The sequence below is a fragment of the Cololabis saira genome, chromosome 17 (genome assembly GCF_033807715.1).
Source record: "Cololabis saira isolate AMF1-May2022 chromosome 17, fColSai1.1, whole genome shotgun sequence".
Classification (NCBI taxonomy): domain Eukaryota; kingdom Metazoa; phylum Chordata; class Actinopteri; order Beloniformes; family Belonidae; genus Cololabis; species Cololabis saira.
Window position 1 is genome coordinate 5,051,772 of NC_084603.1, and position 26,347 is coordinate 5,078,118.

Sequence of the window (26,347 nt, forward strand, 5' to 3'; positions counted from 1 at the left end):
ACACATGTAGGAATAACTGGTTCTCATTTGATGATTCACCGTGACTATCTGCAGGTCCTTCTCCAGACTTTTCTCACTGCTGCTTGGCTGAGCTGCAGGTACTTGGTTGTTGGTCTCCTCCAACCACTTGGATAGCACGCTGGCTGCACATCTGAACTCTTCCAGCTGGTCCTGACAGGATGATAGCTCTTCTTCCCTACAGAGGAAAACAAAATCAGCCAGACTATACATTCACCTGTACGCATTACTGGAGTTGAGGGGGGATGAGGGGGGATGGCATCCCCCCTGAAATAAAAACGGTCAAAATCATCCCCCCTGTGAAACTGCCATCCCCCCTTTCCATTCATTATGTCATTTCATCAATGAATGTGGTTTTACTGCTATTTCAACATTTAGAGTCAACACCAGAAAAATAACACCAGAAAAATAACTTATTTGACAATTTTCACCTGTTTCAAGTACATTTTCACTTTAAATAAGTAGAAAAATCTGCCAGTGGGACAAGATTTATCTTCTCATTACAAGCAAAAAAATCTTGTTCCACTGGCAGATTTTTCTACTTATTTCAAGTGAAAATCTACTTGAAACAGGTGAAAATTGTTGTTTTTTCCAGTGATGAGTCTTGTTTTAAGTGTAATGAGATTTTTTTTTTTTACTAAAACGAGACATTTTAACTAGAAATAAGACAAATATTCTTGTTAAGATTTTGAGTTTTTGCAGTTGTCCATTTTACTTATCCTGTGAAGGACAGAGTCATATTGATAAGTTCAGAAAACTGTTTTTTATTGTTGTGTTTTGATGTATTTGATGTAAGCCCAGTGGATATTTAAAGCTTACAGAAAACTGCATTTAACTGCTGCTATGTCATTCCTGCAGTATTTCTGCAGGTGTTTTGGTCACTGCTATTATTTGTAATATATTATATTATTTGTAATCAGCACAAATTATCTGTCCCAACATGATAAAATCCACCATCCCCCCTGATTTTCTTTTACAACTCGAGTACTGCCTGTACGTCAACGGTATGAAGCAAGCGTTGATGCTAGGCACAAAAAAGGTCCATTCCCAAGCTTACTTTTCTTTGACCGTGTTCTTGAGGCTGCTAAATATATTTGAGACATTGTCCATCTTGCTCTGCAGTTGGGTTTTGTTTCCGTCAGGGCTCATTTCAGACAACTCCTTGGAAAGAGTCTGCAGCTTCTCCATATCACTTACACAGTCAGACATCTCAGCTTTAGTGTTCTACAAATGAAAATAGAACAGAAAGCATTGAAATAGTGGTTTATCATTTTGTCATATCACTTGACATAACGTGCTTGTATTATACTAACCTGCATGAGCTGAGACATTTCATCGAATGTTTTCCCAGGTCCATCTGTTTCATGCAAATCTTGCGACCGCTTCCCAACAAACTGCTGGACTTTGTCTGCAATGTCCTCAAACTGTTCAACCTTCTCTTTTATTTGCTCCAATTGGGAAACCTTTTGCTTATGCTTGTCACAAGCGTCAGAGAAGCGCTGGGAGAGAGTTTCCATCTTTGACTGCAGCAGCACAGCGGCAGAGGGATCTGCCGTCTCCACAAACTTCCCCACTTTGGCTTTCATGGCTGAGATGCTGCTCTGCCGACTTGCTATGTCCTGCTCTAACGCCTGGAAAACATTTTCACGTAGAGTTAAGAGTGATCACAGCACAGCTGTGGAGTACACAGTGTAATTTATGCTGAAATGACAATAAAACGTACTGCTTCTCTGCTGAGGATGTCTCCAAGGGATGCAGAGTCCAAGAGTATTGGCTCCTTCTCCTCCACGCTGGCCTCCACTCCCTCCATCCATCCCATCATCTCATCCAAGCCATCCTGGACACTCATGGAGCGAGTCAGAGTGATCTGCAGTTTCTCGTTTCGATCGCTCACAGATTTGGAAAGGTTATCATAGCGCTCCACAATGTCATCTGCAGCAGACAGAAATGAAGGAGGTGAACATTTCAAACTACAGCCAAAACGTGTGTGATATTTATGAGTCTATAGAGATTAAATTAACTTTGAAGTGAAAGTGTTTGAGTGTAGGCTGAGAAATCAATAATTGATCATGATAATTTTACACCAACAACTCAAAAAATCAAAGAGGGATATATAATGACTCTTTGAATAAGGCGGACACAGAGTTAGTTAAAAACGACTAGCATGAAGCTTTTTCATACAAATAAACATTTGAAACCATTTAGGACATATCCATCACTCGGTCAACATCCTAATACCAGTATTTGAGTGTCATGAGGACTGAGATGTTATGTATACAAAGCAGCTTGAGCATCCAACGTTGATCTTTCCTCACCTACTGTCTCCTGGATCTCGTCTTGGTTGCTCAGCAGGTTTCCTTCGGATGTCACCAGTGATTCAGCTGTTTTACGTAATGTGTCAATAGAGGTTTGATGTCCCATCATTTGACCTTGCAAAGCCTGAAAAATAGTAGAAAGGAGTCAGAAAAGCTAAAATCCTTATTCTCAAATATGCATGTCCTGTATATATGTATGTATATATATATATATATATATATATATATATATATATATATATATATATATATATATATATATATATATATATATATATATATATATATATATATAAAACAAAGACAAAAACAAAACAAAGAATCCAAATCAAACATTACATTCAAAAGAACAATTAAAACCTGTATGTTAAGGAAATATAACAAAAAATGTTGAGTTTGATTGACATACCCGTAGGCGGTGGTAATTTTATTTAATGTTATTTTAATTTTATTTTAGTTGTTTTTATTCACTTAGTTGTTTTTTTTATTTTTATTATTATTAATTTATGTTATTTGTGAAAGGGGCAGATCAGATAAGATTCTTCTTCTTTCTGCTCCCTTTTCATTCATAAGTTAGGAACATTTGTATTTGTGTTTGTATTAAATTGTTTTGTTTTTTGAATGAAATAAAGAATAAAATGAAATGAAAAAAAAAAAAAAAAAAAAAAAAAAAAATATATATATATATATATATATATATATATATATATATATATATATATATATATATATATATATATATATATATATATACACACACTTGTGCAGCGAATAAAATGTCTTGACCTAACATTAGGTCATTTGATTGATTTACTTATATGGACTTTTATGCACTGGTTGCGACATTTACAATACATTTTAGCAATACTGCGTTGATCTGTGTGTTCCCCGACTGGTTTGCAGGCGCCTCTTATCTGGGCATATCTGCGCTGTTAGTCACCACCTCCATACAGAAAAATGTTTGCGCTAACTGCAGCCAAAAACTTTGAAAAAGATGACGCTGTCAGGCTTGTCTTGGATGCTCTTGTTAAGAATCATTGGAAATCCTAAAAAGCTTGAAACAAGACAACTGGACTTCCTTTTCTTGGTTCTTGAAGACCCTTCACATTCCAAAGTAAAAAACAACCGTACAAACATGCGGCACAACACAGGAGAACCAGCTCATCAGGTCAAGTTTCAGCGATTCACTGGAATCTCAAAGATAAGGGACACTCTTTGGAGAGAATTAATGTAACCATTTATGGGAAAGACATTGATTTACATGTGACTTCAAATGCACATCAGCTCAAAACTCTGCAACAGTCTATTCAAACTAATGATGCCCTCTAGATGGCAGGTGAAACGTCGTCAAGAACCAGGAAACAGGGGCGCCTCCAAAAATGTTTCATAGGGGTGGCCAGATGGGGCCACTTAAATTCTTGGGGTGGACACCAAAACTAAAAGCCGTCATTACAGGATTGTATTATACTGTTGTAGTATAAGGGCTCAGAAATACTTAAAAAAAAACGCCTACTGATATACTTGGGTTTATTACGGAAGAGTATTAGGGCCATGCAAGAGAAAAAGTATTTGAGAGGGGAAGATTTTTTTTTATTGTGCACTTCGAGAAAAAGCCGAAATGTCGAGAAAAAAGTCGAAATGTTGAGATTAATGTTGAAATACAATTTTGTGAATAAAGTTGAAATTTCGAGAATAAAGTTGAAATACATTTCATCTTTTTTCTCGAGATTCTACTTCAACATTAATATCTACATTTCGACTTTTTCCTCGACATTTTGACTTTTTTCTCGACATTTCGACTTTTTTCTCGAAGTGCATAATGAAAAAAAAATCTTCCTCCTCTAAAATATTATTTTTATTTTTCTCCTGCCTGGCCCTAATACTCTTCCGTAGGGGTGGCCAGTGGGGAGGCCAGCAAATTTGTAGGGGGGGCCGTGGCCACCCTTGGCCACCCCCTGGTGACGCCACTGCCAGAAAAAGCAAGACTAAAGCCTTGGAGGCTTGTTTTGGATGCTTTTGTAGGAGCATGAAAGCTACAAATATGACTCATCCAATCTATTTATATAGAGCCACAAATGTGAAACCTGAGCTAAAGCAAACTTTACTATACTTCAGTTAGCAGAACTGCACCATGAGCTTACAGGCCATGGTATGGTTATGTAAATCATGGTCAAGTGCATTCAGAAAACCCCCCGATCTGACACAGACCTGAGCTTTTCATAAATCTGAGGTTTGATCCTAAAAACTGGGCACATTAGTGTTTCTTGCCTTGGTCTCCTCCAGCTGCTTTTGGAGGGCTTGTGGATCAGCTGCGATGACCTCTGATTGGTGCTTCCTCGCCTCTTCCTCTGAGTTGTTTAGCCACTTCACAAGACCACCGCTCGCGTCGTCGTACTTCTTATATTTGTCAACCACGTCTCTGAGGTTGTTACCAAGCAAATTGCACTAAAACAAAGGAAATAAAATTGATACAGATAAGCAGAAACCTCAATAAATGAAAGTTTAATGCATGAAATGAACATATACTTTCAATTCTAAAACTGAAGGATTACATAGTCAAATGCTACCACCCAGTGGTCAAATCGAGCAACTGCAGACTAGTTACCTGGGTATAGGGTTGCCACCCGTCCCGTAAAATACGGAATTGTCCTTTATTTGAGAAAAAAATGTTGCGTCCCGTATTGAACTAATACGGGACACGATTTGTACTGTATTTTCATTAACTTTTACACCATATTCTAGTTGAATTATTGAAATAAATTAACTTTTACACCATATTCTAGTTGAATTATTGAAATAAATTAACTTTTACACCATATTCTAGTTGAATTATTGAAATAAATTAACTTTTACACCATATTCCAGTTGAATTATTGAAATAAATTAACTTTTACACCATATTCTAGTTGAATTATTGAAATAAGTTAACTTTTACACCATATTCTAGTTGAATTATTGAAATAAATTAACTTTTACACCGTATTCTAGTTGAATTATTGAAATAAATTAACTTTTACACCATATTCCAGTTGAATTATTGAAATAAGTTAACTTTTACACCATATTCTAGTTGAATTATTGAAATAAATTAACTTTTACACCATATTCTAGTTGAATTATTGAAATAAATTAACTTTTACACCATATTCTAGTTGAATTATTGAAATAAATTAACTTTTACACCATATTCTTCACCTGTATGTATATTATACATTTGGGCTGATGTGGACATACATAGCATAGGAGGATATTTCAGTTGCTATATGGTTGTCTGTCTGTACAGTCATGAAAGTTCAATGCTATTAAAGCACTTTAAACTTTAAATCAAAGCATTTAGTTTTTTCATATAAAATAAACACATTTTTATTCAGTTTAGAAGTTTTGGGGCTTTTTTTTTGGCTCCTGCGCTGCTGAAATCAGGGCGTCCCTTATTTCTATTTCTGAAAGGTGGCAACCCTACCTGGGTATGAAGTGCTTTGTATCGGCTGGCTGCTGAATCCAGTTTGTCCTTGACAGCAGAACAGGTCCCTGAAGTATCCACATCCAGCAGAGCGCTCTTAGCCGCGGGGTCAGCCAGTGCACAGGCTTTAGCCACATCTAGCACTTTCTGCCCTGAAATTGTAATAAAGCGCAGATCCCCTTTGTGGGAAATAACATCCTCTGAGAAACTTTTCTGCCGCTGAAGTTTATCACTCAGGATGTTGAGAGAGCCGGCTGGAGCGCCCAACTCCTCAATGTCTCCTTCGGCCTGCGTTAGCCAGCCGTGAAACTCCTCACAGTCGTCTCTGAACTTCTTCAGCTCTTCCTGGACACCCTGCACCTGCTTCATCTGCTGCTCAGCCTGGGTCAGCGAGGCCTCGTAGCGCTCCTTTAGGTTTTGGATGTTCTTCTGAAGTGTCTCCTTCTCCTCTGGAGACAGCACGTTAGCTTGTTTTTCAAGCAAAGTCTGAGCTGAACGAGTTGCCACGATGAGATCCTGCTGCTGGGACAGAATCTCCTGGTGACGGGTCTGTGGAAAACAGTAGTACAGTTATCACTTTTGCTCCATTTATTCAAACCTCTAACACTCTTTCTCTTTATTAGTGAACTTATACTAATAAATTCAAGCAGCTCTGGATCTTGACAGATTAATTATTTTGCTGCCACGTGTTCCTCACGATGAGGTAAACCGCTAGGATGGAAGTAGGGTTGCCACCCGTCCCGTAAAATACGGAATTGTCCTTTATTTGAGAAAAAAATGTTGCGTCCCGTATTGAACTAATACGGGACACGATTTGTACCGTATTTTCATGAACTTTTACACCATATTCTAGTTGAATTATTGAAATAAATTAACTTTTACACCATATTCTAGTTGAATTATTGAAATAAATTAACTTTTACACCATATTCTAGTTGAATTATTGAAATAAATGAACTTTTACACCATATTCTAGTTGAATTATTGAAATAAATTTACTTTTACACCATATTCTAGTTGAATTATTGAAATAAATTAACCTTTACACCATATTCTAGTTGAATTATTGAAATAAGTTAACTTTTACACCATATTCTAGTTGAATTATTGAAATAAATTAACTTTTACACCATATTCTAGTTGAATTATTGAAATAAATTAACTTTTACACCATATTCTAGTTGAATTATTGAAATAAATTAACCTTTACACCATATTCTAGTTGAATTATTGAAATAAGTTAACTTTTACACCATATTCTAGTTGAATTATTGTATTAAATTAACTTTTACACCATATTCTAGTTGAATTATTAAAATAAATTAACTTTGACACCATATTCTAGTTGAATTATTGAAATAAATTAACTTTTACACCATATTCTAGTTGAATTATTGAATTAAGTTAACTTTTACACCATATTCTAGTTGAATTATTGAAATAAATTAACTTTTACACCATATTCTAGTGGAATTATTGAAATAAATTAACTTTTACACCATATTCTAGTTGAATTATTGAATTAAGTTAACTTTTACACCATATTCTAGTTGAATTATTGAAATAAATTAACTTTTACACCATATTCTAGTTGAATTATTGAAATAAATTAACTTTGACACCATATTCTAGTTGAATTATTGAAATAAATTAACTTTTACACCATATTCTTCACCTGTATCTATATTCTACATCTGGGCTGATGTGGACATACGTAGCATAGGAGGTTATTTCAGTTGCTAGTATGGTTGTCTGTCTGTACAGTTATGCTCAAGTTCAATGCTATTAAAGCACTTTAAACTTTAAATCAAAGCATTTTGTTTTTTCATATAAAATAAACACATTTTTATTCAGTTTAGAAGTTTTGGGGCTTTTTTTTGGCTCCTGCGCTGCTGAAATCAGGGCGTCCCTTATTTCTATTTCTGAAAGGTGGCAACCCTAGATGGAAGTCTGAAAAGATCAATACCATCGAGAGCATAAATTAAAATAAAAAGGGCAATAATATCAGTGGGAAAGCAATGATACCTTGATTCTGTCGTACTGCTTATCAAGATCTAGAGATGGGTCATTTTCACCACCGGCTTCTCTTCCAAAGTCACTTTCAGTGGTCTCTAAGGCATTTCCGTTGGCATCATCAATCTCTTCCTTCAGTCCCTTAGCTGATGCTTCCTCTGGCAAGTTTCCATTCTCTTTACTTGTATGATTACTTTCATCCGAACTAGTTTTGTTTTCATTCTCTATGTTGGATATCCACTCCAGAAGACTTTCAATTTTGTTCTTACTTTCCTCAAGTCGTTCCACAGCTGCTGCCTGCGCAAGGAGACCACACATTAGCAATGCTGATTTACTGGGTCACATAATTTAAACTCACATGTATTACATATTTTGACAGACAGCACACATGGAAGTAATACGAACCTTTTCGCTCTCCTGTTTTATGGCCGTCGTGACAACTTTCTCCAGATCCTTTTTGGACTCCTCTGCCCGCTGGTCGATGAGGTTGGCTTTACTTTTGGCCTCTTCTAGCTTGCTCTCAATCATGGCGATCTGATCTGGTGTCAGCTTGCCGCGGTTCTCCTCCAGAAACCTTTTGGTACTGGTAATCACCTCATTCAAGGCACTGGCGTTTGTCAGTACATCTTTCTGCAGTGCCTTGAGAGTACACAGCAAACAAAACGGCTCTTAGCTGGATACATATTAACATTTTATTGAGCATTTGTGAGGCAAAAAGCACAATGAAACGGTGTCAAACCTGATGCTCTTTCTGGTACTGTTGCAGGTCTGTGACACTCTGAGTACTTCCAGCCTGCTGCTGATGACCAATCAGTCTATTTTCTGTCAGGGTGAGATTGTCACACACTTCCTCCAGCTTTTCCGTAAACTCCTTGTGTTTTGCTAATAAAGACTGGCCAAGAGAAAAGTACACTTTAAATTAATATCATAATGAACTTTATAACCTTACAACACTGAAAGTCAAACAGCACTATCAAAGCAAAGGGAGGGAAAACTTCAAGTACTGTAAGTTAACATGCAAAATCTGATGCTGATACATTTTCCTTATTGTAAAAGTCCCGTATGCTGTAAACATGCTGTTCTGCATTCACCACGTTGCTCTCATGGCGATAATTAGCACATGATGTCATTTTATTGAGTGTGTTAATTGGTTTGTTGAGTGTGAAAAGGTGCATTTCGTCTACTAGTAAGAGTTCATCGGAGTCTTGAGGCCTGTAGAGTACAACCAGCACAGAGGTTAGTTTAAAGCAGTGATCGAGCACTCCAACATGCAGTGACGTTATTCCTCCAGACATTTGGGTTTTCACAGAGAAGCAGCCATCAGTGCAGCGAATGGCAACTGGGGGGTAAACTAAACATTGCTGCACTGTGAATTACAGCATTCTCTTTCCGTTTACTTTTTCCCCCCTGTTTCGTAAAGTGCTTTGTATTTGTTGCGTATCCACAGGGCAGACCTTCTCCTGGTCTTCTCTGGCTCGGGTGTCCAGCAGGACGTCTAAGGTGCTCCTCTGTGTGACGAGCTTGTCTGACTGGTCCCTGAACGCTCGCTGTGTGGTGGTGAGGAACTTGAGGAGGTAGCTGCTCTGAGCTGGACTCAGGAACTGAGCGTGCTCAGAAATGAAGCACTGGATTTCAAAGGTGACGTCCTCTAACTTGAGCCTGGCTTCCTTTAGCAGACTGTCCTCAGTATCCTGGAATGAGGTAAAAAAAAAAAAGTAAATATGCCTTTCTTTTTAAGCTTCTCTACTTAGTAGTAGTAGTAGTAGTAGTGTTTATTTCGAATATGAATCATATAAAAAAAGAAAGAAAATAAGACAATCGTCTTAACATGAGACATAACAAAGTACATATTCGAAAGGGAGTGAGAAGAAGTAAAACTTATAAACTCTCACCCCCTCTCCTTAAATATTACTAGCTAACACATGCGAACATAACATTATGCAAACATAATAAAAAAAAATATAAATAAAAATAAATACAAATAAAAAAACAAAAACAATCAAAACAAGACAATAAAAACATTGTAGCAACATAAGCTACTGACTAGTGTAAGAAAATAAGGATAATTAAAGCTGCAAGCAGCGATGAACGGGCCCTCGCACTCACGTCCACCGCCCCCCATAAGCATATCAGAAATGACACCACCCACGACTTCCTATGTCAAACCATTCAAAATTTATAGCAGAAAAAAGGGACAACCAATCAGAAGAAGGGGCGGGGCTAATTCAGGCCAATGAAGGTCAAGGACTCCATACAGAGTCTGATGACACCACCCACGACTCTCTATGTCAAACCATTCAAAAGTTATAGCAGAAAATCGGACAACCTATCAGAAGAAGGGGCGGGGCTAATTCAGGCCAATGAAGCTCAAGGACTCAATACAGAGTCAGATGACACCACCCACTACTCTCTATGTCAAAACATTCAAAAGTTATAGCGGGAAATAGGGACAACCAATCAGAAGAAGGGGCGGGGCTAATTTTCACCAATTATGGTAAAGGACTCAATACCGAGTCCCATGACACCACCCACGACTCTTTATGTCAAACCATTCAAATGTTATGGCAGAGAATAGTATTCTAGGGGGCGCTGTTGAGCCGTTAGGCCACGCCCATTAATGCAAACCATGAAATATCAAATGTATCGCCAAGTCTGGCTTGCATGCAAAATTTGGTGACTATCAAATATGGACCAATCAGATGAAGGGGGGGCGCGCCTTTTGGCGTCTAGCGCCGCCACGGTAACACTTTTGAAAAAGAAAAGTAATGCGCGTAGTCGCAAGATGAAGACGCACATTTTGACGTATAATACCTGGGTGCACATTACGGTTCAGGCCGTATTAATTGCCGAAGGAATGGCATAAATTGCGCCAAAATTACACAATTAATTCAAAATGGCCGACTTCCTGTTCGGTTTCGGCCATGGCTCCAAGAGACTTTTCTTTAAGTGGTGCCATGATACAGGTGTGTAGCGATTTTCGTGCATGTACGTCAAACCGTATTGTGGGGCTTGAGGCACAAAGTTTTCCGGGGGGCGCTGTTGAGCCATTTTGCCACGCCCATTAATGCAAACCATGAAATATCAAATTTATCGCCAGGCCTGGCTTGCATGCAAAATTTGGTGCCTTTTGGGGAACTATCAAATATGGACCAATCAGATGAAGGGGGGTGTGTACTTGTTGGCGTCTAGCGCCGCCACGGTAACACTTTTGAAAGAGAAAAATTCCTACAGATACAATAGGGCCTTCGCACTGAAGGTGCTCTGGCCCTAAAAAAGAAGAAGAAGAATAATTCCTACAGATACAATAGGGCCTTCGCACTGCAAGTGCTCGGGCCCTAATAATTCCTGCAAATACAATAGGGCCTTCGCACTGCAAGTGCTCGGGCCCTAATAAATAAATAAAAAATATTTCATTTAGAAAGGGGTTAAAATTGTTACACTTATGGGTAATGTTTGAAAGGTTCATATAAAAAATGTTAAAAGCTCTAAAAAAATGTATATGAATAAATTCATATAAAAAATAATTAATAAATATATGGATAAATGAATACATAAAAATATTTCATTTAGAAAGGGGTTAAAATTGTTAAACGTATGGGTTATGTTTGAAAGGTTCATATTAAAAAATGTTAAAAGCTCTAAAAAAATTTATATGAATAAATAAATTCATATAAAAAAAATGTATGAATATATGAATAAATAAATAAATAAAGAATATTTCATTTAGAAAGGGGTTAAAATTGTTACACTTATGGGTAATGTTTGAAAGGTTCATATAAAAAATGTTAAAAGCTCTAAATAAATGTATATGAATAAATAAATTCATATAAAAAATAATTAATAAATATATGAATAAATAAATAAATACATAAAAATATTTCATCTAGAAAGGGGTTAAAATTGTTACACTTATGGGTAATGTTTGAAAGGTTCATATTAAAAAATGTTAAAAGCTCTAAAAAAATGTATATGAATAAATAAATTCATATAAAAAATAATTAATGAATATATGAATAAATAAATAAATAAATACATAAAAGATCATTTAGAAAGGGGTTAAAATTGTTAAACTTATGGGTAATGTTTGAATGGTTCATATTAAAAAATGTTAAAAGCTCTAAAAAAATGTATATGAATAAATAAATTCATATAAAAAATAATTAATGAATATATGAATAAATAAATAAATAAATACATACATAAAAGATCATTTAGAAAGGGGTTAAAATTGTTAAACTTATGGGTAATGTTTGAAAAGTTAATATTAAAAAATGTTGAAAGGAGTCAAAATATATATGAATAAATCAATAAATACATAAAAATATATTTCACTAACAGGGTTAAAATTGTGAAGAAGAAATTATCCAGAATATTTTAAAAGCTCATGTAAAAAGAAGGTTAAAAAGTAACTGAAAACAGAAGCTACAGAAGGTAAAGGGGGCGGGGCCAGAAGGGGGCGGGGCCAGCAGGAGCATATAAAACGCAGAGCGAGCATGAGCGCTCATTCTTCTGTTGTTGCTGGTGAGGAAGCATCTCTCTCCCCTGACACTGTATAAAGCAAACTGAGCTTAGTTGTATTGTGTGCCAGGCCTGAAGAAGAGCCAGAGCGGGTTGAAATGTCGTTTATTGGCACACTACTTTATTTGTTTATTCGAAAATGAGAAAATAAAAACAAAGTTATTTAATTTTCTTCTGTTTATTGGCACACTTATTTTTTTTTTTTATTCTTTGTGCCTTTGCCTGAAGAAGACTCTTAAAAGAGTTTAAACATTGCGTCGAGGCACACATTTATTTTATTGATTATTAATCACTTTTCCTAATTATTTTTTCATTATATAAAAAAATCCTAATGGTGATGAATGAGTGAACAAGCGTCATTGGGAGCTGCCCGGACAGACCGGACACCTCCTGTCTATGGGGGACAGGTTGCTTTTCCTAACCCTAACCTTAATCCCATTCGTCTAAAATTCAAGCCTTAGATTTATTGTATTTAAAAACAGGATTAAAAAGACTTTAAAACTTAAAATAGGTATGGCATTCATTTTTTTTTTGTCTTTATTTAAAAAAAAAAAAAGGTTACGAGTTCTCTGTTTTGAAATAATTAAAATAAACATTACATTTTGTTAAAAACAAGATTAAAAGGTCTAAAATAATATAACTATCATATTTCATTCAGTATTCAAGGGGTTAAGACAGTAAATCATGTATGTGTAAAGTTGCTGGTCAATAAAGTTACCTTACCTTCCAACTCAGGTGTTGAAGAGGGAGACAACTAAAACATGCAGGGACAGCGGCCCTCCATGGATTATTAATATTATAATAATGAATAATATTAATAATAATAATAATATCATTAATTAATTTGACTGTTTATGTTTAATATGTATATTTGCAATCATGTTTTTAACAAATATATGATTTTTTTTTTTTTAATCATGCAGATCTTTCCCTGGGTTTTTCCCAAGGAAATGTCACTTTGGAAAGCGAAAGCATTAGGGTCTAAAGAGCTGTGGCATCTACAAAAACCTGGAGGCCTTTTAGTGTCTATGTAATCAGAATCAGAATCAGAAAGGGGGTTTATTGCCAAGTTTGTTAACACACACAAGGAATTTGTTGTGGTGATTGGTGCAATACAGTAAAAATAAAAAAAAATATAAAAGCAAACAAATATATGGAGATAAAATAAGAGATAGAATAAAGTAAAATGTAAAATGTATAAACAGAAATGTACAATATGAGGATTAAAAAGTGCCGGATATGAGTCTTTACAAAAAGTGACGTAGGAAACCTGTTAATCGTCAATTCATATTTTTTTTTTTTGGTGCCTTTTGGGGAACTATCAAATATGGACCAATCAGATGAAGGGGGGATGCGCTTGTTGGCGTCTAGCGTCGCCACGGTAACACTTTTGAAAGAGAAAAGTAATGCGTGTAGTCGCAGGATGGAGACGTACATTTTGATGTATAACACACCTGAGTGCACGTTACGGTTCGGGCTGAATTAACTGCCGAAGGAATGGCATAAATTGCGCCAAAGTGACACGATTAATTCTGTCTGAACCAATCAGATGAAGGGTGGGTGCGCTTTTTGGCGTCTAGTGTCGCCACGGTAATGCTTTTGAAAGAGAAAAGTAATGCTTGTGGTCGCAGGAGGGAGACGCACATTTTGATGTATAACACACCTGGGTGCACGTTACGGTTCGGGCTGAATTAACTGCCGAAGGAATGGCATAAATTGCGCCAAAGTGACACGATTAATTCTGTCTGAACCAATCAGATGAAGGGTGGGTGCGCTTTTTGGCGTCTAGCGTCGCCACGGTAATGCTTTTGAAAGAGAAAAGTAATGCTTGTGGTCGCAGGAGGGAGACGCACATTTTGATGTATAACACACCTGGGTGCACGTTACGGTTCGGGCCTAATTAACTGCCGAAGGAATGGCATAAATTGCGCCAAAGTGACACGATTAATTCAAAATGGCCGACTTCCTGTTCGGTTTCGGGCATGACGCCAAGAGACTTTTCTTTTAGTTGCCCCATGATACAGGTGTGTACCGATTTTCGTGCAAGTACGTCAAACCGTATCGTGGGGCTTGAGGCACAAAGTTTTCAAGGGGGCGCTGTTGAGCCATTTTACCACGCCCATTAATGCAAACCATTAAATATCAAATTTTTCGCAAGGCCTGACTTGGGTGCAAAATTTGGTGACTTTTTGGGCACGTTTAGGGGGGCAAAAAGGCCTTCCTTTTGTCAGGAAAATAATAATAATAATAATTAAAGCTGCAAGCAGCAATGAACGGGCCCTCGCACTCACGGCCACCGCCCCCCATAAGTATCAGAAATGACACCACCCACGACTTCCTATGTCAAACCATTGAAAAGTTATAGCAGAAAAAAGGGACAACCAATCAGAAGAAGGGGCGGGGCTAATTCAGGCCAATGAAGGTCAAGGACTCCATAAAGAATCTGATGACACCACCCACGACTCTCTATGTAAAACCATTCCAAAGTTATAGCAGAAAATCGGGACAACCAATCAGAAGAAGGGGCGGGGCTAATTAAGGCCAACGAAGCTTAAGGACTCATTACAGAGTCCCATGACACCACCCACAACTTCCTATGTCAAACCATTCAAAAGTTATGGCAGAGAAAAGTATTCTAGGGGGCGCTGTTGAGCCGTTAGGCCACGCCCATTAATGCAAACCATGAAATATCACATTTATCGCCAAGTCAGTCTTGCATGCAAAATTTGGTGACTTTTGGAGAACTATTAAATATGGACCAATCAGATTTCAAAATGGCCGACTTCCTGTTCGGCTTCGGCCATGGCTCCAAGAGACTTTTGTTTAAGTTGCGCCATGATACAGGTGTGTACCGATTTTCGTGCATGTACATCAAACCGTATTGTGGGGCTTGAGGGACAAAGTTTTCCGGGGGGCGCTGTTGAGCCATTTTGCCACGCCCATTAATGCAAACCATGAAATATCAAATTTATCGCCAGGCCTGGCTTGCGTGCCAAATTTGGTGCCTTTTTGGGAACTATCAAATATGGACCAATCAGATGAAGGGGGGGTGCGCTTGTTGGCGTCTAGCGTCGCCACGGTAACACTTTTGAAAGAGAAAAGTAATGCGTGTGGTCGCAGGATGGAGACGCACATTTTGATGTATAACACACCTGGGTGCACGTTACGGTTCGGGCCGTATTAATTCTCGAAGGAATGGCATGTATTGCTCCAAAATTACGTGATTAATTCAGAATGTTCAAAATGGCCGACTTCCTGTTCGGTTTTGGCCATGGCACCAAGAGACTTTTCTTTAAGTTGCGACATGATAAAGAAGTGTACCAATTTTCGTTCATGTACGTCACACCGCATTGTGGGGCTTGAGGCACAAAGTTTTTTCTGCCTGAACCAATCAGATGAAGGGTGGGCGCGCTTTTTGGCGTCTAGCGTCGCCACGGTAACGCTTTTGAAAGAGAAAAGTAATGCGTGGTGTCGGAGGATGGAGACGCATATTTTGATGTATAACACACCTGGGTGCTCGTTACGGTTCGGGCCGTATTAACTGCCGAAGGAATGGCATGAATTTCGCCAAAATGACACGATTAATTCAAAATTGCCGACATCCTGTTCGGTTTTGGGCATGACTCCAAGAGACTTTTCTTTAAGTTGCGACATGATACAGGTGTGTACCGATTTTCGTGCATGTACGTCAAACCGTATCGTGGGGCTTGAGGCACAAAGTTTTCCGGGGGGCGCTGTTGAGCCATTTTGCCACGCCCATTAATGCAAACCATAAAATATCAAATTTTTCGCCAGGCCTGGTTTGCGTGCAAAATTTGGTGACTTTTTGGGCACGTTTAGGGGGGCAAAAAGGCCCTCCTTTCGTCAGAAAAATAATAATAATAATAATAATAATAACGCGAAGAATTCCTACAGATACAATAGGGCCTTCGCACTGAAGGTGCTCGGGCCCTAAAAATTCCTGCAAATACAATAGGGCCTTCGCACTGCAAGTGCTCGGGCCCTAAAAATAGATAAATAAAAAATAAACACTGTATCATTGCACCCAAGCATTTTGCTCATCCCTGTACCTCTGAAAAATAATATCTTTGTATTTTATTAGTTACTTAGTTACTGCATCTGTGTCACTTTTTAAAATATACCTTGTTCTGCTGACTTAAACTTTTCAATGTGTCCGCATCACACGCGTTGAAATCCACATCCCAGACCTCGGAGGTGATTTGAACGAGGCCTGCTAGTTCATCAAGATCATTGAGATGTTTCTGGTATGTCGTTTCCAAGTGTGCCTGAAATCATGGCGGTCACAGTTAAAGCTCGAAGGAGCCGTTACATCACTGCATTTTTAGCACGCCATCCACACTCTGAACACAGACCTTTCCTGCTTCCATTGCTTCAATCAAGGAGTTTCTCTTTCCCTCACACATCTGGGAAACGGCAGTAAAATTTGGCTCCAGCTGCAGACATGTTGAGGCCAGATCTTGGTGGATTTGTACAGGAATGTTTTCATCGACAGACTTTAAGAGTTGTTTGGCTTTCTCAGTATCTGCTGTCAGAACACCACCCAATCTGGAAAGTTCAGACTCTAAAGACTGTATAAAAGAGACATGTGTTAAAAAACAAATGAATGTGTGAATACATAATCAAAGAACATGAGAAGCACCATAAAAAAGCGAGAGCATTAATCATAATGTGATTCTGCCACAACTTTCAAACAGACTTCAGTTTGTGGTGTCCAACCTGACATTCCTCTATTTGGATCTGCAGTTCTTCCATGTTGCTACCCGTGGTTTCATGCACTGAAAGGTCTTTTCTTATATCTTCCAAAGCATCGGCATGATCCTGCAGCCTCCCAACACACTCCAAGTAATCCTGGATGGAAAACATCTGCAGGGAAAAATATGGAACATATGTTTCATTAGTAAGGGGGGGTGGCTCAAAACTACTACAAAAGTATAAAATAAACTAAAATAAAATCATTTTCTGACCTTCTCAATTTTACAGGCCTGCAAGCCGTCAGACTGCTGAGCAGCCAGTCGGCGAGCTGCTGCAGGGGTGTGACGGAGAGCCGGGTCATCTTTTGCCGACTCCTCGTCCTCTCCCTCCGAGCTCTCCTCCTTGATGCTCTCCAGCGTGTGCCGCCGGTCCTCGTGGGCGTCCCCCCCCAGAGCACCGGTCAGAGTGTCCACCATTTCCCGAAGCACTGAAAAGTCTTGGCCCGAGGAAACGGTCTTAAAAAGCTGCATGAGCTGCAGCTGGATATTTGGAGTATCGGACTGTTCTGTGTTTTCGAGGTCATTTTCCTCCCGAGGTATCAGTTGAGCGTTTTCTGTGTCTTGGCTGTTTGAAGTGACAGTGTTTTGATTTGGCTCATCTGCGAGAGGACCCGAGGGGCCGCTCTCCCCGGCTTCTACGGTTGTGTTACTCTCCTGAAAACCGCCTTTATCTTGAGGCTCCAGATTAGGGTTGTCCTTGCCTTGAGTTTTTGTCTCTATCAAATCACTGCCATTAACATTCATCATGGCTGTTTCCTCTGGATCATTTACAACAGTTTCCACAACATCTGGAGACACAGATGGTGCTGAAGAGCTAACAGCAGATGTGTTGCATATGCCTGACAGGAAATCAGTAACCACACGGGGATCCTCAGAAACAAATTCATCTAATGCCTCTTCCTCTGATTGATTATATAATCCCAGTTTTTCACCCACTTCAGATTTAGGTTCTTCCAGGTTCATGTCGGATGATACCAAGGGTAGATTTGAGTGCGACACAATGTCACTAATGCAGTCTATTTGCTGACATGATACAGAGGTCTGCTCAGTACCATCGGTGCTTTGCAAAATGTCATTGTGTTGCCTCTCTGGGGAAACTTTATACAACTCTGCATCATCTGCATCACTCTTGTTCAACACCACAACATCCTCATTTGTCACAGACTGATCTTCAATAGCAAAGGTACTCTGATCAACAGTATTTGTTGTAGACATTTCACTGGAAACAGCAGGTAACTGAGATGGGTCGCCCTGCTGTTGCGCAGGTCTTTCACAAACAGCCGTGCCCCACATTTCAGCATTTTGGGAACAGTCAGGTTTCGACCCGGCACTGATATCACCTTCTAAACAAAGCCCTGCTTCCTGGGACGATGCATATCCGTCCCCTTCCTCCACATATTTCATGTCACAGTTGCCATTACTCAGCACTGATATGTCCTGCTGTTGTGCAGGTCTTTCACAAACAGCCGTGCTCCGGATTTGAGCACTTTGAGAGCAGTCAGGTTTAGACTCGGCACTCATATCACCTTCTAAACAAAGCACTGCTTGCTGCGATGATGCATTTCCGTCCCCTTCCTCCACATAGTTTATGTCACCATTGCCATTACTCAGCACTGATATGTCCTGCTGTTGTGCAGGTGTTTCACAAACAGCCATGCTCTGGATTTGAGCACTTTCAGAGCAGTCAGGTTTAAACTCAGCACTGATATCACCTTCTAAACAAAGCACTGCTTCCTGGGACAATGCTTTTCCACCCCCTTCCTCCACATAGTTTATGTCATAGTTGCCATTACTCCTGGAAACTGAGATGACTGCACTTTCAGCCGAGTCCCTGGGTGATGAGTCATGTCCAATCTGAGCTGGCTCACTGTCGAAAGGTGAGGGAGCAACACTCATGTCATTTTCCATTTTAATCATATCATCGTCATTGTGTACGGATAAGGATGCACTTAGTTCACTGTTATTAACTGCATTGTCTCCATCTTGGATTTCACATCCAGAGCTGAAAATAATATCAGCAGGATGGCTGTTTGAGTTATGAGACTGAAAAGTTGAAGTGACACATTGATCCTGGTTTTCTGAGATTGTATTGATGCTGGAGCTTCTGTCACTTTGATTAGATGAACCCGACTGTGTTGCTGGAGCAGAGTTTTCTGTTACAATGCTGTTTGTATCAGCTCCACCAGCCGGCTGTGTATTAACAAAGACGTGTGAGTCACTGTCTTTAGCCGATAAAGGCAATTCCTCATAGTGAGAAACACACTCTGCTGTGACGTGAGATCCTGAGGAGTTTGAGGTTATCACACCATCCGCACCACAATCTGACTTAAAAGAGTTGTGCTCATAGTTACTCATCATTTCAGCGTTTTCTTGTTTTTCTGCAATCTCCTCCTCTCTGTTATTAGCCTTCTCATTGTTTAAGTCAAACATGACAGCAGCCCTGCTCTCAGTCGGCTGCATTGTGTTTTTAGCTGCATATGTATTGTTTAAGCTCACACTGTGATCATCACAGGAGTAGTAAATGCTGCTGTCGTCTGAACAGGGACCGGTTTCGGGATCTATGTCATCAAGTTGAACTAGTTGAAATTGCAACGGCTCATTAACACTGTCACTAACACTCCAATCAGACATCAAGAAGGTCTGCTCTTCGGTTGCGGATGTGTTGGCCTGTTTTACACCCCACACTGTTACTTCATTGTCCTCTAAAATGCACGCGCTTTCATCTGAATGTGGGTCGAGTGGCTTCAGTCCTGTCTGCTCATCAACTTCTCCCTCATTAAGAGCTCCCTTCAGGTCATAAAGTCTCCCAGAGGCAACATCTAAGATGTTCCCCTCCTCCCTTTGGGTGTCAAGAACTTGAGAAGGTTGTTCCCTTTCACATTCACAGTCCTGCTCCTTCACATCAGTACCGCATAAGAAGTCAGCCTGATTAGGATCAATGCTTTTTGATTCCCTGCACTGCAACTCTGAGATGTGTGGTATTATCTGATGGCAAGGATTCACTGAGGATTCAGAATCGATCATAGTTGATGGTGAGTTTCTGTTTTTAACAGAGCACAATGTGGGAGGAGCCAATATTTCCAGAGAAGATGGACTATCAAGGCCTTCATTTACAGCATCTCCGGCCTCGAGTTGTAAAGTACGTGCATACATTCTCTCTTCAGGATCCTCAGACTTTGTCCAGTTTTCTCTGCTTTCAAATATGGTTTCATCTTTTACAACATCTTGTACTGTTGCATACAAATCTGCAGAATTATTAACTAAACGCTCGCTGGCGGGGTTTTGTGTTAAAGCCTCATCCTTCAGGACAGACTTTTCAGTAAATATTCCTCCTAGATTACCGGTGGAGTTAGCACTACAAGCCTCAAATGAATGTTGAGTGTTTTCTACAAAGCTGATTCCCCCGTTTATCTTGGAAACGTAATTATGAGGATCAAAAGAGTGCTGTGCATAAACCACTGACTGCTCTGTTCCCTCACTGATATGCAGCGACGCCTCAACATCAGCCGGTTCTGGATGATGGCTGGCATTGAAAGGGAAGTAGGGGAAATTTTGAGCAAATGTTGGGTGTTCAAGAAAAGCCTTCGTTATTTCGGCCAATTGACTGTCGAGTATCAAAACCCTCTGAGCTGATTCAGGGTCAATGTAACTGTTAATCATTAAGTATGACATGAACAACAGCTCTGCCTCTGTGGGTGTCGGGATATTTATTTCGGAACCACCTTCAGAGTGATGCCATCCATCAATTTTAAGTTTTTTATGCGTAAGCCAAGATGAAAACGTTTGACTGAGGTGATCAACATCAGGAAACACATCTGGTATCTCTACAGATTTCACAATCTCTGCTGTGTAAGTGTCAATTAAACCCCTTTGAACAGCAGAATTGATATCTATTACCGTTGAGTCTTCTGGAATATAAAAAGCTGCTATTTTTCTCCGATCGCACAACAATCTGCTGGTAAACCCACTTGTGGTGATCTGTTCATGATACAGGAGTGAGGTAGACACGGTTTCCCCAGTTTGAGGCAGCACAACCCCTATAAACTGTTTCTGATGTCCCAGCACAACAAGAGTACTGCTGGAGCTCATCAAGTCACACTGAACGGCTGCGTCCACCCTCAGCCCATCGGTATCTCCAGCACCTTCTGATGCCTCGGCTACATTTTCATCTTTGTTATCACTCATTTTCCCATCTAACAACCTTGTGGTGGTTCCCTGATCACTTAAACCGCCACACACAGACTTCAAGGTGTTAATATTCCTCCCTGATGTCTGTGAAGTATTTCTGCTCAGGCACTTTAATATCAGTCTGCTAACCTGATATGGTTCAACCTTTTCCTCAGGCTCTAAGACGTCCTGGCAGGACTTTTGCCCCTGAAGAATCTTTACATAGACAGAAGCAGGAATTAAACCACTTTCAAATGCCTTCTCCAGGGCCAGAACATCCCCTGTGTAGCACACATTCATCCCATCACTGACTTCATCAATGTCTATCACCTTGAGGACTAGATCGTCACACATGGACCCTCGTCTAGCTGCTGCTAAGTCGGACAGGGACACAGAGGAGACATGTGAGCCGTGTATGAACTTGTGCTTCAGTGTGGATTTGTACGTCGGACTTTGCTTGTGACTTTGAGCGTCATCAGTCCAGTTCAGCTGGATCTGGGGCTCAGACTGAGAGAAGTCGGAGGTCATGAGGGAGTCTGGGAGAGTGACCCGAGTCGCCTGATCAATGAGGCCACTCGTGGTTCCAGTTCCAGTACAGTCATTGGTTTTGAAATCCTGCAGAAAAATGAAAGCGTATCGTTTACTTAAACAGCTTTTGCATCAAAAGATGTATACTCTGTGTTCAATTTGCAAATAAAATAGTCAAATGCAAGACAAAATCCATACTCACCACTACACAAGCATGGGCATGTTAGAACATTGTGCGCTGAAGAGCAAGTCTGCAACAGGGTTGCAACAGGAGATGGACAAACAACACACTTAAAGCTATCATGCATCTGGAAAATGCAGCGTCCAAGGTCTTACAGGAAGAGTGTCGTTAGTCACATTGCACACTGTAAACTCGCACATTAGGTCTGTTGTCTTGCTGAACTGCATGAGAGCTCCACTACATGGATACTGGTGAAGTGGCACAGTTAAGCATGTTTACAGCATACTCGGGGTCTCTGAGTTTCAACCAAACACATCTCATTGTCTGTCAATACCGATCTGATCAAAGAGAGCAAAGTGAGCGATGCAAGAAAAAACTGCTCACATTGCACTTGGGAAAAGAGGACGGTGGTTAGTCATGCAATTGAACGTCATGTGACACTTTTTAACACATTATAAGACATGGATGCAATACGCTGAGTCAAACACGGCGCCTGGAGTCCAACCTCGTCTGCAGAGGTTGTCTGTTCTGAGCACAGCTGGGACACTTCGTTGTACGCCTGATTTAGAGCCTTCAGCTGCTCCTGGATTTCCTCTTTTTCCTCTTCTGTCATCCTGGGAGACATAAAACAAGGAATACATCTCTGAACATGAATAGCCAACAAAATTTTCTGGAGATTAGTTTAAAGTAAAGGCACATACTTGTCGCTGTGTTTATTGAGCATCATTTGTGTGGCCTTGAGTGCTTCTGCAATTTGCTCCTTTTTAGTGACCAGCTCCTCAACGGACATCTACAACAGGAGATGATTACATGTTAATAGTTTGTATTAAGTAAAATGTCTCCGCTCTTTGGATTCAAATATAGTTAAAAGGGACATGAAGCTCACAAATGCATATGCACACAGAAGTATTATTATTATTCTTTTTTTTTATGAAATTAACTTTTTAAAATGAAATGTGTCATTTGATGAATAAGAATATACAGAAAACATCAAGGATGTGATCAAATGTGTAACCTTGCACAAACTAATGCAGAACAGTTCATTCAAAATCCTGTGCAACACATAAAAACTTTGCTTCATGAACTGTCAGAAGATTTTATTCAATATTCAGGTTTCTTGTGAGCCTTTTACTGTGGCTTGTGTTATATTTGAGAGCATAACTCTAAAATTCTCTTTCCATGGATGGACAGATTATCAGAGACACTGTCCATGTGGTCAGAAAGACAGAGGTAATGTTATCATTTTACAAAAGGGGGGATAGAAATACGCTATTGTTACAATGTAGATGCTTAGTATTACTACACGTGTACACTTTATAAAAATTATTTGTGACATTTCCTGCATACTCTGTAGTATGTTTACACACACAGATCCGTACACAAATCACCACATAAGTAGCACCATGTCAAGTTTATTGAAAATTTTCAGTGCTTTGAAACATTTATGTCTCTCTTGCTGTCTATTTTTAATTTTCATAAATTGGTTGGATTGAACTTTGAGTCCCTGTGATCTTCAAAAAACTTCTACGCTTTATTCAACTATAGTTACTCATTGTGAAACAGTCAAAACTTTTAAGATGTGCAAGTTTCAGTTCTAATTTTTATTCATTTTTCCATCATATTTCCTTAGATAGGGAAAAAATCTGAAATATATTTTAATATTTCAACAAGTTGTGGGACTGATGCAGCTGTGAAACATGAGTGCTTGTGCGACTTAAGGACATTATTGTTATTATTGAAGTATAACACAAAATATTAAAATAACTGCTAACTGGAGTAAAACATTTGTGGGTCAAATGAATCAGAAAGCATATAATGTGTTTTTTATTATACATCATACTGAGGTGCCAGAATGATTTCAAATACAAATGAGCAGCTGAAGCATCTTCAAAATAAAGGGCAGAGCAAATAAACACACAGTAGTTACCTGGGACTTATTTGAAGCATCTGTGTTGGCATTACTATCTTTCAGATCATTCCCATCATTGCCCACGCTCCGTTTCACATCGGACATCCAGTGCAATAGTTTGCTAACTTTATCCCCATGCTCTCTCTTCTCCTCATCAACAGATCTCTAGAATTAAAACAGGCATGTATTTTAACAAAACTGTTAACTTTGTTGCAAAAAGACTAGGGGAGGGGCAATGTTAATGCACATTATTCATAAGCAAGATAAAAAAAAAAATACCAGAAGGAATTCCTGTTTACATCACTTACAGCATTAAAATGTGTAATTGAAACAAAAAATAACATTGAGCCGTGAAATCAAGCAAATATCATACGAGGAAGGGTAACCATATATTTTACATGTTTATTTATATGCCCAAATATAATGAAATGTGGTTTTGGCTCCATAGCCGGGAACTTTTGTGGCCTCCAGTAACCTTAATCCAGTGTGGCAGTCGAACACGCTTCTTTCGAGCGCCTCTTTGAACGTGATTTTTCTCTTGGTTTTGGGGCAGGTGAGGCTTCTGGTGTGGAGCCCCCCATCTTTGAGTGCAGCAGCAGTGGCTTTGTCAACAAGGCCGCTCTGAGGGACTTCTTCAACTGAGACTCTGTCGTGCGTGTAGGGACCGATCAAGCCTCCGGTATGGACCTGGAATTCAATACAGCGAAATGCAGCATCCTTCGGGAAGAGATTCTCCTGAGCAGCTTGAGAAAGTGACAAAGTCTTCCCTGTTTTTGGGTTAATAATGCCATTGAACGCCTGCTCAAACATCTGGAGCTGCTGATTCAGCGCCTCGTCAACAAGCCCTCGTTGCAGAGCCTCAGAGAGGGTAACTCTCTCCCCAGACGACGGGTCACAGATTCCTCCGGTGCAGGCCTGGGACTCCAACAGTTGCAAGGCCGTGGCTCTGTCAGTGAAGCCCTGCTGGAAGCCCTGCAGAACTGAGAGCCTCTTCTTCTGGAGGATGTCCCAGAGACCGGCAACAGGGCTGTTAGCATCCTCCACAACCACCATTCTTGAAAGAATGATGTCCACAATCTCATAGATGCTCAGCAGGCCGCTGCGGTAGTTTTCAAGCTCAGATGCTTCGAGAAACCTCTGACTGAGAGCGGACTCGAGACAGAGCTGCCGGCCACTTCTGGCATCAGTGATGATGTGACGTGCACTTCCGCTGGAGTCCACTATGGATGTTTCCTGCCATTCACTTTCCTGCTTAGACAAATACAGATATGTCCTCTTGTCAATGTGTTTCCCCCTGAAGGCTTCGTAAGTTGACATTTCAGACCCACAACTGCTGTCGATGACTGACACCTTATGAGGACTCGTGAGAGACGTGCTTGTCAAGTGTCTCTCACCGAACGGGAAGAGAAACACGCCACCGTCCACATCATACAAGCACGCCTTGAGTATTTCGGAGTAATATGCTTTCTGTCCGGTGTCAGGGTTGTGGAAACCTTTGGGGTTGTTCCGAGGATCATTCAGAATCTGTAGGATCTCTTTGCTCAAAAGACCCTGGTCTACAGCGATACAAGCCGGCACTCTGACACCGGTCTCTGGGTTAATTACCCCCCCGGTAGCAACCTGGACCTCAAGGATCTTCTTCCCTCTGTATCTATCAAGAATCCTCTCCTCCATTGCCTGAAACACGGACAGCTTCTTCCCCTTACTGATGTAGCCACTGACAGCCTTCTCAGCCTCCATCAGTTTATCTCTCAGGCTCGCGTCTATGATTCCCATCTGCAGAGCCTCTTCAACTGGCTGGGTCCGCCCTGTGGCCAGATCCGCAAGACTCCCCGTTGCAGCCTGAGCCTCCAGAAACTCAAGCGCATATGTCTTTGCCAGGAAGCCCTTCTCTGCAGCTTCTAGGAAAGATATCTTTTTCTTGCTCGAGTCCACGTATATTCCAGCGATGGCAGTTGGTTTGTCAGTGCACTGAGCCAGTGACACCTGCACCTGCTCCACCGTGATGAGGCCCATCTCCAATTTTTGCAGAACCTCCTCATCCACAAGCTTGAATTTGATCAGGTACTGGAGGTTTGTACTCCCTTTATGTTCTGGGAGTTTTAAGGAAGTAGAACCGCTTAGTTTTCCATCACGGTATGCAGCGTTTTTTTCTGATTTGTCAACAGTGTCTTGAATTTGTCCGATTTGATACATTGTTGTCTTGGTGACGTTATTTTCGTTTGGCTGCTGGTTTGTTAGTCCAGGCAGAGCTGTGTATCCATGTGACGTGGCGGAGATGGATGAATAAGATGTAATGTTGCTCTTGAAAGTCACACTCTGCACATCTTTGGATTGGAGAGTGGGAGTTTGATAAGTGGAAGCATCTTCTTTGACTTTTTTAATCTCTTCAAGGACGGCTCCTCTTTCCACGGTTGTCATCTGTGAATGTGACATTGGTAAAACCTTTAAGTTACTGACGACTTA

At 40.0% G+C, this 26,347-nt stretch overlaps 1 protein-coding gene across 1 annotated transcript in view; it reads right to left on the reverse strand.

The window, feature by feature from the left end:
- dst (dystonin) overlaps positions 1 to 26,347 on the reverse strand; it is a 158,832-nt gene that overhangs the window by 50,687 nt on the left and 81,798 nt on the right. The window contains 20 exon segments of the mRNA XM_061746058.1: positions 40 to 196; positions 1,076 to 1,242; positions 1,332 to 1,649; positions 1,742 to 1,950; positions 2,334 to 2,457; positions 4,602 to 4,778; positions 5,794 to 6,342; positions 7,819 to 8,103; positions 8,212 to 8,445; positions 8,546 to 8,698; positions 9,261 to 9,497; positions 16,467 to 16,610; positions 16,698 to 16,913; positions 17,062 to 17,208; positions 17,310 to 21,878; positions 22,128 to 22,220; positions 22,478 to 22,586; positions 22,674 to 22,762; positions 23,900 to 24,046; positions 24,287 to 26,302. Coding sequence (XP_061602042.1) covers positions 40 to 196; positions 1,076 to 1,242; positions 1,332 to 1,649; positions 1,742 to 1,950; positions 2,334 to 2,457; positions 4,602 to 4,778; positions 5,794 to 6,342; positions 7,819 to 8,103; positions 8,212 to 8,445; positions 8,546 to 8,698; positions 9,261 to 9,497; positions 16,467 to 16,610; positions 16,698 to 16,913; positions 17,062 to 17,208; positions 17,310 to 21,878; positions 22,128 to 22,220; positions 22,478 to 22,586; positions 22,674 to 22,762; positions 23,900 to 24,046; positions 24,287 to 26,302 — 10,140 coding nt within the window.